This window comes from Nelumbo nucifera, chromosome 3 (assembly GCF_055504915.1).
Source record: "Nelumbo nucifera cultivar China Antique chromosome 3, China Antique-T2T, whole genome shotgun sequence".
Taxonomy (NCBI): domain Eukaryota; kingdom Viridiplantae; phylum Streptophyta; class Magnoliopsida; order Proteales; family Nelumbonaceae; genus Nelumbo; species Nelumbo nucifera.
In genome coordinates, this window is record NC_142651.1 from 107,390,691 (window position 1) to 107,402,803 (window position 12,113).

At 36.0% G+C, this 12,113-nt stretch overlaps 1 protein-coding gene across 2 annotated transcripts; it reads right to left on the bottom strand.

Annotated features, from left to right (window-relative positions):
• Positions 1–2,087: 2,087 nt before the first annotated feature.
• Positions 2,088–9,750, bottom strand: LOC104598754 (DNA-binding enhancer protein-like protein). 2 transcript variants are annotated; one of them, XM_010260947.3, is made up of 4 exons: positions 9,449–9,736; positions 8,770–8,825; positions 2,580–2,646; positions 2,088–2,481 (listed from the first exon to the last, which is right to left on the bottom strand). In XM_010260947.3, exons 1-4 carry the CDS (start codon positions 9,575–9,577, stop codon positions 2,401–2,403), a joined length of 333 nt encoding a protein of 110 aa, XP_010259249.1. In that variant the 5' UTR covers positions 9,578–9,736; the 3' UTR covers positions 2,088–2,400. The 2 variants fall into 2 exon arrangements, with proteins under 2 accessions (XP_010259249.1, XP_088755853.1); XM_088899727.1 differs by lacking the exons at positions 2,088–2,481; positions 2,580–2,646 and adding an exon at positions 2,782–4,510 and having other exon boundaries at positions 9,449–9,750.
• Positions 9,751–12,113: the final 2,363 nt, after the last annotated feature.

Here is a 12,113-nt window from a genome sequence, read left to right on the forward strand (position 1 = left end):
TAAAAAATTGTGAAGAAGCAAATAGGCATATATACACAAAGGCATGTCAAGCAAGAAAATAGAGGGAAAATAGATGAATAGCTAAGGAAAAGATATGGATATTCATGAGATTATGAGGAATAGCTTAAATAAGATAAGTAGCAGCAATCCTTGAGGTTTCCTATGAATATTGCATTCCAAACTACTACACTTGTTCCCTCTTCATTGCAGTTCCATGCTAATGTATCTCTATTCTCTGTAGCAATGAAAAGAGATGGATACAGCTCAATAGGAGGTTTTTCAACAGACCATGGATCTCTTCATAAAGACAACTTGCAGACATCCCCCACTTTATATATATGCCCAATTATGAAAGAGGTATGGGATTGATCAATCCAATCCTTTACTATGCACCCACTCCAACTCAAAATTTCTTGTTCTATACTTAGTTGCAATGGTTGATCTCCACAGTATGTTGCTTCATTAAACCGCTATCATTTTTTAGGTGGTTGGAGTGGGGAGATGGGAGCTAATATTATTATTCTAGTCCTTTAGATGGTACTTGAACTCACCATTTCACCTTCTCCATGAGAATACCTCTTTATGTTTGCTAGAGGGTTAAAGGCAGAGGGGCCACAAATTCTCATAGTTTAACAGTTGCTAAGGTCGTAAACAACATAAAATAAGGAGAAAGCATCATTGTTGGTCAATCCCAAAATTCCCTTCAATATTAGTTTTCATCAATTTATTTTGAGATTTAAAAAAGTTGTTGACCAAATAGGTATGGTCCATGTTTAGAAAATTAGTTAATAAATGTTTGTAGGGTCAATAATGGGATCTAGAGAGGTGAAGATGGATTTGAGATAGATAGGTTTAAAGTTTAAACAAAATTTTTCAAGACAAAAAAAAATAAAGAAAATTAAGAAAAACATAAATATTTGACATTTTGTAAAATAGTCTAGATAGAGGGCATGCAAGGGGCGACTAAGTTTGGTAGTATTTTCTCATTAGGGAAAAAAAAAACACTTTGTTAACAATAAAGAGAAGAGAGGAGGAATGAAAGGTCATTACAGAATGTTGGTCCCAAATAATTTTTGGCATTACTTTTATTTATTTATTTATTGCATAAAGAGGCTGCTCTTAGACTCGAAGCTGCATTTTCATGGTTGCTAGCCTAAGATTTTACTACTAAACCAAGCAATGGCCACTAGAAGAGATTAGAAATAAAATGATAAAAAGATTAAAAAAAAATTACAACCTAAAAAAGAGGAAAAAAAAAGAGACTAATGCCAACATGAACAAATCAGCCATTACATTATATCATAATGTCATAATGCTTGTTTATGGTTTTCATTTGACCATGCTAGTCATGTTTGATTTCATACATGAGTGTTCTATCCATATGCAAATATATAATTTAGATTCTCATATTTCATTTGATTCTTGTTTAATTTGCCACAGATGTGCATAGGGTAGGAGAGATGTGCAGTAATCATATCCAATAGCCATTTTGGAACAGATTTACCGAACTGTTGTGCAGGAGAGATGATGTGCAATAATCATATCCAACCAGAGCCTTGTTGTTCAGTTAGATTCTAACTGTTGAATGCAGAGGTTGTTTTAACGTTTGTGAGGATGATGTGAATGCTACTATCCCAAACTCGAAAAATGTTGTTCAATCAGATTCTAACCAACAGTTTCAACTATAGACAACAACAAGATAATGGTAAAAATTTGCAAAAGTAGATCTTTTATCAAGATGTGCCTTATCTGGACGTCATAAATTTTGAGTGGTTCTCATCTAAAAAAAAATTTGAGCAGTTCACATATACTAGAAAATGTTCTTTCCCCTTCTAGAAAAGCTAATGGTGAAAGGGTAAAATTGGCAAAAGGTGAAAAAAATAACAACTTACCAAGGAAAATGGTTGTTGAAAAAGAACATGGGAAAATAAGTAATGTTATTTACCTGAATAAATTAAACAAAAAAAAAATGGATAAGCGCACTTACCCAACACTTCACACTTTCCAGGTAAGTGCATTTCCCCAAGTAAATATGTTTCCGAAAAAAAAACATGGCCTAAAAGGAAATAGTCCCCGTTCATGAGTCATGGCCAAAGTAATCAACCTAACATCCAATTCAAGTGATGGTCCATCAATTTTTGGCTCTTGGGCCAATCGTGTCTCCCTTGATATGGTAATAAACAATATCAGAAAGTAGTATCAAATGGGTAAACTATAAGATACTAAATATGTTAGGACATTCTGAATACTAAACGGATTTCATGGTGCTGATAAATCTATAAATGAGACTGTAAATGTATTTCCCAATAAAGAAGTCGTTTCTGCTTGCATTGAGAAGGTTTCATTACAGAGCTTCTGTAACATTGGATCCATCATTGTATGTTATGGTTCACAATCTTCCTAGCGTAGTAAGTAGCGGATGGCAGCAACTGCATCCCCTTTGTGCTCTCGGAGTGTTCTCTCAGCCACTTTTTTGTCCAACTGTTTCCATATAATAGAACAAATAAGAACTTTGAACAAGACCACCATTGTTACAAGGGCACGTTTACAAGTTAAACACAGGAGACGAGGAATCCAACCTCTAGTTCACTTGCAATGATGTCAACATCTGCAGCGTTGATCTTAACAGCAGCCAATTCTTTCTCCCTGTGTGGTGTCAGTAGACATTTCAAGTACCAGAAATTTGAAGTAAACATAAATGGATACAAAGTCCCAAAAAGAATTTTCATACGTTTTCACTGTTGAAATGTTTACTTGATGAAATAGGTTCTGCAGTCAGGAAAAGATCCCATTTCATCACTATCTCAATTATCAAACCATAAAAAATAAATAAAACCTCTTAAAAATGCAGATTTTTCTCTAGATTACGATGTATGACACATTGATAAAGGGGAAATCTCTTAAACTATCCCTAGTTTTAGGAAATGGACTTATACACCCCTACTGTTTGCGAAATCCCTTAACACCATCACATTCCCTTAATGCCATCAAAATAGGGGTAGAATTAAGATCAATTATCAGAAGGATTAGGGTTAAGGGATTTTGCAAACAGTAGGGGTGTATAAGTCCATTTCCTAAAACTTAGGGGTAGTATAAGAGATTTCCCCAAAAATAAAAACCAAGGATATACATCACCACTACATTAGAAAACCAATCTTCAATTTAAGAGGTACCAAAGTGGCTGACACAACGCCTTGTACATGCTATAAGTTGTTTAATAAAGGCTTATCTAAGACAAAAATTAATAGTAAAATAAAATTCATTAGAAGAGAAAAGGAGATACAAAAAAAGGTGATAAGAAATCGCCTGAAAAGAGAGAGAGAGAGAGAGAGAGACAGAGAGACAGAGAAAGAAACAGAGCAATAACAGCAACATAACCTTCAATCAAAACAAAATCTTATTACTCCTGAAAACAAGAATACTCCATGCCAATATAATAAAAACTCATTTTCTCCCAAATCGGCATCAAACATTGCTACAACTTCAGCTCCATATTTTTGCTATCAGAAAAAATCACAAACTCAACCCAGAAAGAGAAAGCCCTATCCAACTCACATATAAATAAGAACCCACTATTGTCATAAACTGTTCTCCCTTCTAGTACCAATCAAGCTTTATCCATGGACTCTATTTTGGCACCTTGATCAGAATCCTTCACTAAGCTCCTCTTATGAGCCTTTTTCACCTTCTCAGAGGGGCTGACCCCAAATAAACCCCCTTCAGATAAGCAAAGGCTTTCAAAACTTGGATAGCTCTTTGACTTTTCTGTCATTAAAAGTGAGCACATTAGACAATACCTAGGTAGGTGCCTATTCACCTAGGCAACAAGGCACTCCACTGTCATCCAGCCTTAGCACCTTGACAACCATGGACCGTTATACCAAGTTAAGTTTTGATATGACATCCAAGGTTCAGCAACACTCTAAACATAGACTTTTAAAGTATTCATGAATTTAGAGAAAGGTGCAACCATTTAAGTATTCATGTTTTGGTTCAAAACCCAAGCCTTCTTTTTTCAAACTTCTTGGATCAAAAAGTATTACCTAATATACAACATCTGGACAGATTTAAAATGCAATCATTGAATCCCAAATGCATATCCAAAATTGCATATCAATTAAGAAAGGAGTTTATCACAGATTCTTTTTGCCTTTAAATAGTGTATTAACATTACATATCCAACCCTGTCAATGATAATATAGAGATATTCTACCAACTGAGCTAGTTAGTTTTCACATTTGCTTACATAAAAAATATGTCCATAAGACCACAAGTCATATACCATCTCTGCTATCTGTTCCATTACATTTCATTTATACCATCTCTACATTAGCATTACCTCTTTCTACAATTTCTAGTCAGAACAACATGGCCAACCAATTGGCTGAAGTAATGGGCAGCAGCATTAGGAAGCTCCCCACCACACACCTAGGCTTGCGGCTTGCCTCTTGGTGCAAAATGCAATTCAATGAAGATATGAGATACTGTCTTTGAGAGATTTGATAGAAACCTGGCTATGTGGAAAACAAAAGAACTATCAAAATGGTTCACATGATAATAAGTGTCTTATCATCCCTCCCAATTTATTATTTATTTATTTTTTATCAATCCCAATTTATTATTTATCTTTACTTCAAATTCCTTCTCAGAGGCAAAGCAACTAGAAAAGAAGACGAGAACCTTCCTATGGGCTGGTTGGAAAGATAGCTTTAAATTTCACTTGATAAATTGGAAAAGTTTTCCAGCCAAGAAAATATGGTGGATTGGATATCTGAAATCTCAGGAAAATAAACAAATCCCTTCTTGGAAAATGGTGTTGGGGGTTCAACAGGGAAGGAGAAAGCCTGTGGAGAAAGGTAATTACAGGAAAATATGGACTTACAAGCCGAGCATGGGACCCTTGTCCAGCCTTGACTCCTATGGGTTGTGCAGTTTGGAATGGCATCCAAAAAATTCTGCCTGATTTTCAAAATGAAATCAAGTATCAGGTTGGAAAAAGCAATATGAACTGAGAGATGGTGTAGGGGCTTCACACCACAAGAAAGATTCCCTTCACTTTATGAATTAGAATGCTGTGATAGAGGACTTTATGAACAGGTGAATAATGAGATGATTTGGAGCCCTACTTTAGACAAAAAAGGGGGGGAATTCCCGATTAGTACCCTGTACTTTGGGTCTAGTGTCATTTTGGTCCCTGAACTTTAAAACGCGACAATTCAATACTCAAACTTTTTTTTTGATGAATAATAGTAAGTTTATTGATTCAGAAGCAAATTAGAGTGAGTTCATACATCATCCCAGTGAGAGGTGCGAGCTGCAGCCCCTCCTTGAAACTTACAAGTAAACTAGGAAAGAAAAACAAGAATCACAACTGAGCCCAAAATAATTCTTCCCTATTTACCCCTTGCTTAGCTAACACATCTGACAAGGTATTTGCTAATCTCCCCACCCACTGTACAGTGACCAACATATTCCTTGTCAACCAATTAAATTTCTTCATTTCATTCTTGTATTGCCACATAGCCTCTTCAGAATTTTTCAACCAACCCACCACCACTTTGGAATCCCCCTTGATTATTAGTTATACCCCCAGCTGGTTTGCAAATTGGACCCCTTGTACAGCAGCTAAAAGTTCTGCCCTGATGGAATTCCCAATTCCCAAAGGACCTGAGTAGAGCAACAAAATCTCTCCCTTCTCATTTCTCAAAGCACCCCCCATTCCGGATAATCCTGGATTACCCATGCTGCTTCCATCAAAGTTCAACTTAATTGAGCCTTCGGGTGGAGGAGACCAGCTTGTAATTGATTTGGCTTTTAAAGATGAGCACCTTGCTACTACTAACCAATTTCTCCAAATGTCATTAAAAGATAATTGACGAAAGATTTCCAAGGTCTTCAGCCAATGTATTGCCCTGTTTAACACACAGTCTTTCAAATCTTGGTTGTTCCTTTCCTTATCTTGAAAAATTCTGAGATTCCTTTCTTCCCAAAGAGTCCAAGTCAAGGTAGCACGAGTACATCTCCACATAATTCTCCCTATTTTTGTAGGCCAATAAAAGTTAGAATGGTTGAAGAGCATGTGAACTTCTGCTGGTAGACTCCAACTACCCCCAAACAACGAAAGTAGCCAAGCCCAAAGGTCTGTAGAAAAGGGACAAGATACTAATAGATGGTAACAATCCTCACCGTGAGCTCTACAGAGGATACACCAATTAGGAGAAATACAGAGAAAAGGTCTTCTCTTTTGTAGGTTGTCTAAAGTGTTTACTTTCCCATGGAAAACTTCCCAACAAAAAGCCATAATTTTTGGGAGGACTTGCCTACACCAAATTTCTTTTGACGGAAAGGGTTGGTGAGTAGAAAGTTGAGAGATGGACTTGAAAAAAGAAGCACAAGTGAAGGTTCCATTGGGTCTAGGAGTCCAAACCCTCTTATCTGGCTTGGAGGGATCCAAACAAACCTGATTAAGACACTCAAACTTTTAAAACGTGCTAATCCAGTACCTGTCGTTAACCAACCTGTTAACCATCTGTTAAGTGGCCTTTGAAAAGATAAAGTGTCATCTAATTCTCTTTATCAACCATCCAAATGTTGACAAAAAATGAACAGTCTCAAATCCTAGCCTCTTCTATTCAAGAAAGTTGGGGTCAAGGATTTGGGACTATTCATTTTTGTCAACGTTTGGATGGTTGATAAAGAGAATTAGATGACACTCGAAGGGTATTTTTGTCTTTTCAAATGCCACTTAACGGCTGGTTAACAACAGGTACTGGATTGGCACGTTTTGAAAGTTCAAGTACTGAATTGTTGTGTTTTAAAGTTCATGGACCAAAATGGCACTAAACCCAAAGTACAGGGTACTAATCAGGAATTTTCAAAAAAAAATTAAATGATTGAGAAGTCAATCCAATGACTTGGCTGTTAAGGTTGATTTTAAGTAATAAAACCCAATAATTTAGAGGCTGATGCATGGGAGAAATCGGGAAAGTTTTCAATTCAGACTTTATACAATAAGTTGGTTCACAAGCAGGGAAATATCTTCCTTTGGGTTGGAATCTTCTTTTGTCACATCCCATCAAAGTAGCTTTTCTAGTCTGAACTGCTACTCTTGAATGGTGTTCAACTACAGATTTTTTTTTTATCAATAATACAATTCATTAATTATCACAATAATTACAAAGAGGAAGACAAACTTTCTTATCTCCCAATTAAATTATGAGCCCCAAGAGAAGAAACAAGAGAGAAGAGAGAACATAAGAAAGAAAAAAAATTAAGTTACATCTGTGCCCAAAACATGACATCCCTGTCCACCCCTTGTCCAGCTAACCCATCAGCAAAAGAATTAGCTGATCTTTTTACCCAATTGATTTTAACTTCCATCTCTTGAACCAGCCATCTGAATTTCCTCTTCAAGTTACTATAACTCCATAAACCACTCTCTTCTTGATAAGAGGAATGGATTTCAATTGTGATATCTGCCCTTTAAGTAACAAAATTCCATTCATTGCAAATTCTAACACCAGTTATGAGTTTTGGCAATCTTATGTTTTGGAGCACAGTTTTGTCTCCCCAAAACACTGTTGCAGCTGTTTCAAGGATGGCGATTACACAGTCTAAGTACACTGATAATGGAAAAGACAAAAAAAAAGAACTCAAAGGGCTACTATGTTCTTGGTTAGGTGTATAGAAGCACATTCAGGGAGTCCATCTTAGTTCTTTTATTGGAAGCTGGACCATCTTTTGTCTGACACTATATATGTTTCTCTTTTTGTATATCCCAAATGTTCAGTCTCTCAATGTACAACAGGCTATTGCAATTTCTATTTTTGGCATATTAATAGAATACAATACTTTACCTTCTTAAGAAAGAAGCAAAATTATACGACAAGAACTATATAATTTTATTATGATCAAAAGAAAAGTTGGCTTCCAACAAATATCCATGGAAACTACAAATGTAATCACCACAGCAATGAAGGAATCCAATAGGTAAGAAGAATTGACTTGATGCAAGTAGAAGGGACTAGAAGGGCAAGGGATAGACCAAAAAGGACATAGTTAGAAGTAGTAAGAAATGATTTAATTGCCAATAATTTAACAAAGGATGTAGCATTAAACAGAACAGACTGGTGAAACATGATTCATGTGGCCAATCCCATATAGTTGGGATAAGGCTTGGGTGACGCCAACAACGATGATAATGGTTATCCCTGTTACACCCTTTAACTTCATTTACAAATATTGTATGAATCAGCTACACTACACCTAAAGCTGTAACAACTCCCATATAATTCATCAAGACAAGGAACAAGATTATCCAACAAAAAAGCCTGATCACCTAGGTCATGCGGCTTGCGCCTTAAACTATGCTTCCACTAAATTGTTTCAAACAAGTACTGTGGGAACTAAGACATTTCTTCCTGGAAAGTTAGTTTTATTATATTATGCAATTTAATGGTCATTAGTAATTGATATCCACATTCTCTCTCTTCTGTATGTCATGGTCATCAATTCAAAGCAGCACTAGAAAAACTTAATAATTAATATATTATATATGTATATGAAAAATAGATAAAGTGAATTAGTAATATAAGAATGCAAAATTCTTGTCAGCCTTCCCCCCAACCCACACAAACTTGGGCTTACTAACTACATTGCCTTGTACTATCTCTATTCTCAGCGAGAAGTACTTATTTCAGAAAATGCCATAAACGAACATAAAAAAGATAAAATATCGATATATTTATATTGATCACATAGAACACACACCTCATTCTCATGGCATTCAAATCAGCTTCAGCAGATGCGGCAATCGATGCCATAGCCTGCATGTCACCACAGCTGTGAGATTAACCGTAAATACAATCAAGGCATAAATTCAATAGAGCCCTAGAAGAATTTCAGACGCCCTTCATGATTACTTGAGCAAAGAACCAAGAAAAGGAAGAAGCCATCACATGATACACAGAAAAACAAAAAAAAATCAAGGTTAACTTAGATACTATGAATTTAGTTAGAACCAAAAAAGGGAGAAAATAACATGAAAAAGAATATCAAATTTTGAAAAGAAACATAAATACAATATCCTGAAACAACAGAGCAAAATCTAAGAAATAAAGAAAGCCGCATTATCTGGAAAAAAAATAAGCCATTGATAAGATAAAGCCAATCAAGAATATGAATTCAGAGCACCCATTTGGACAGAACCCTAAAAGCCTGAAATCCCGAACTGAGATACAATAAGAGCGCATAAAAAAGAAGACGAGTGCGGACTAAAATCATCTGAGACAAAAGAAAAAGGGTTGGTAAAAAAATGAAGAGTGAGAGATAGGGATTTGCTTGGGACAGCTAAGTAATTGATCGAGATGTTTTTGTGTTCCTTGTACTCGTTTAACATTCTCAGTTAAGCCCATAACGGGGGGAGAGGATAATAGATACGGAGGCTAACCTCTTGGACTCTGGTTGAATCGAGTTGACGATCTTCGACACGATCGGTAAGCTTGTCGAGGGCCTTGCTCTGTTGTTGCAAATCCTTAGAATCAACTACTTTTTCGACACCTTCGTCTGCGAGCTCCATTGCTGCAAGTGCTAGTCAAACCAGAAAGGCGCGCAATTTTCTTTTCACTCGGCTACTAGATTCGTCGCTGAAGAGCTGTAGGCCTCTCACCCCTGTAATAATCACAACCTAGTAGGGCTGCAAACGGATCGAATCGGATATGTAAATACCATCGGATTTATCTGTTTCGAAAAGAATTCGGATCGTATGATTATAGGGTCTTCAAATTCGGTTGATAAATCGAAAATCGAACATAACCAAACCGAATAACTTAATTCGGTTCAGTTAATTTGACTATTGGTTCGATTGGTTTTTATTTTCTAAAAAAAATCAGTGGTTCGGTTGGATTAAAATTTTTAATGGAATCGAACCAAAAATTGAATTAATGCTGTTATTTAGTTTAATATATTAAATATTAATGTTTTATTTAATACTTTATGTTAATTAATTATTATATTTCTCAATAAATAATTAATAATAGTTAATTAAAACCTAGACTTATATTAATTGTTTGTTAGTGATTAATTGTTTATTAATCATTAATTATTTTTAAAAATGTCCAATTCGCTAATTTTGTATTGGAATAGGTTAGGGTTTATTTTAGCTTTTAATTAACAATAGCTAATTAATTAAAACCATTGGACTTTGGGGTCATTTTAACTTTTAATTAATAATAGTTAATAGTTAATTAGAACCATTGGGTTTTGAGGCCATTTTTCATTAATAATACTTATTAAATGCTTGTCATTTATGTGGAACCAAGGCCCAATCGAACCAAACCGAACCAATTTCGATTAGGATCGGTTCAATTAGAGGAAATGGTAAAACTGAATAGTCAATTAGGTCATTGATTTGAACTGAACCGATCAATTGTACACCCTGCGTATGACTTGTATACATAATTTATAGATATATAAGGGTAAATTTCTTAAACTACCCTTATGGTTTAATTAACTAAGTAAATTAAACCATACTTTTCTGACTATTATTTAACAATACCCCTACTCTTTTACTAGCTCTATCGTTATTGTTAACATTCGCTAATATTTCGTCAAAACCCATACACACATGGCATTTAAAAATCTTTTAATACCCAATATTACCCCGTCCCCTTCCTTTCTACCAGCACCCCTTCATCCTCCCACCTCTCTCTCTCTCTTCTCTCTTTCTCATTCTTTCTTTCTTTCTCCTTCTTCTTCTCTTTCTCAAACAAGACATTGATCTGAAATGTTATTAAACTAGATATCATAAAACACTTGAAGGGGATCAAAGCTTTGAACTCTCATCTTTGGACTCCACCATGTGTCTGCCCTATTTCTATTGGGATCAAAATAGCCCACTTTTTCTATATCGAGACAACAGACTAAAAATTTGCAAACCCAATGGTTGTGCATTAGATCGAGACACTAAGATCTACGAATAAGGTGAGGTGGGAGGTAGGGGGTGACAATGGACTGGTTTTGGGTTGGACTCCGTCTAGACAGATCAATAAGACATATTGAATTTGGATGGATTGGACAGATAGACCAATATGACATATTGGATTGGACCTGGTCTATCCATAATGAATTTATATTGGATTGAGTCAATATCTGGTCCATTGATAGAAAATAAGAACATAGGTGTCAATGGACTAGGTTTGAGTTGAAACCAATGTAAATTAACAGGAATTTGAACAGATTGGACAATCTTTGGACCAGTCCAAATATTCTTTGGACTGGATTGGACCAGGTCCATTTGTAATGGACTCATATTGGACTGGACCGGATTGGACCAAATCCAGTTCAATCGACACCCTTAGTGGGAGGAATATTTGGGTGTGGTGGAGGTACCCAAGCGCTACCGGGCTGCAATTCTAGGCAAGTGACCTCATGGGAACATGGATTTGCAAAGTATTTAACTTAGGATTATCCAGTCGATTGATCGAGAAGAAGATGAAGCTCCGAACGAGGATTGAAGCCGTTGTGACATCTTGATGACGAAACCCTAAATTATCCAATAAATGTTGGAACAACCCCTTGGATCCGCTTGGGAAATGCTTTATGTCTCCCAAATAAACGTTGTCGTAGATGTTAATGCTAAAAGATAGGCAGAGACGTTTCTCCCTCTCTTAAGTCTCAACACTCAAAACTCAAAAGTTCAAAATTTTCACTTTCTTAGCAACCACAGACATGGAAGCTAAATTACTAGAGTTGTGGAGATATCATGATTTTAATCTCCGAGTCTACAAAAGGTGTCACCTTACACTCAGGGTTTTGCAGTCAAGAGCTCAGCCATTGGATCAAATATTATCCAGCTTTAGCGATGGATTCCCTCCCTAACGCCTTGAAATCGAAGGTACATCCATGTTGCTCCAAGTACCGGCCGGTGTGAATTACAAAACATGATCATGCACTTGAACCCAATCGAAGAAATGTTGTCGTACATGTTTAAGCTGAAAGATTGATCTCTTTCGCTTGTTGGTTTATGTTTGCTGAGACCTTTATTGCATGGGAAGGGAGAGAGAACAAAGGGGAAGAAGAAGAAGAAGAAGAAGAAGAAGAAGAAGAAGAAGAGA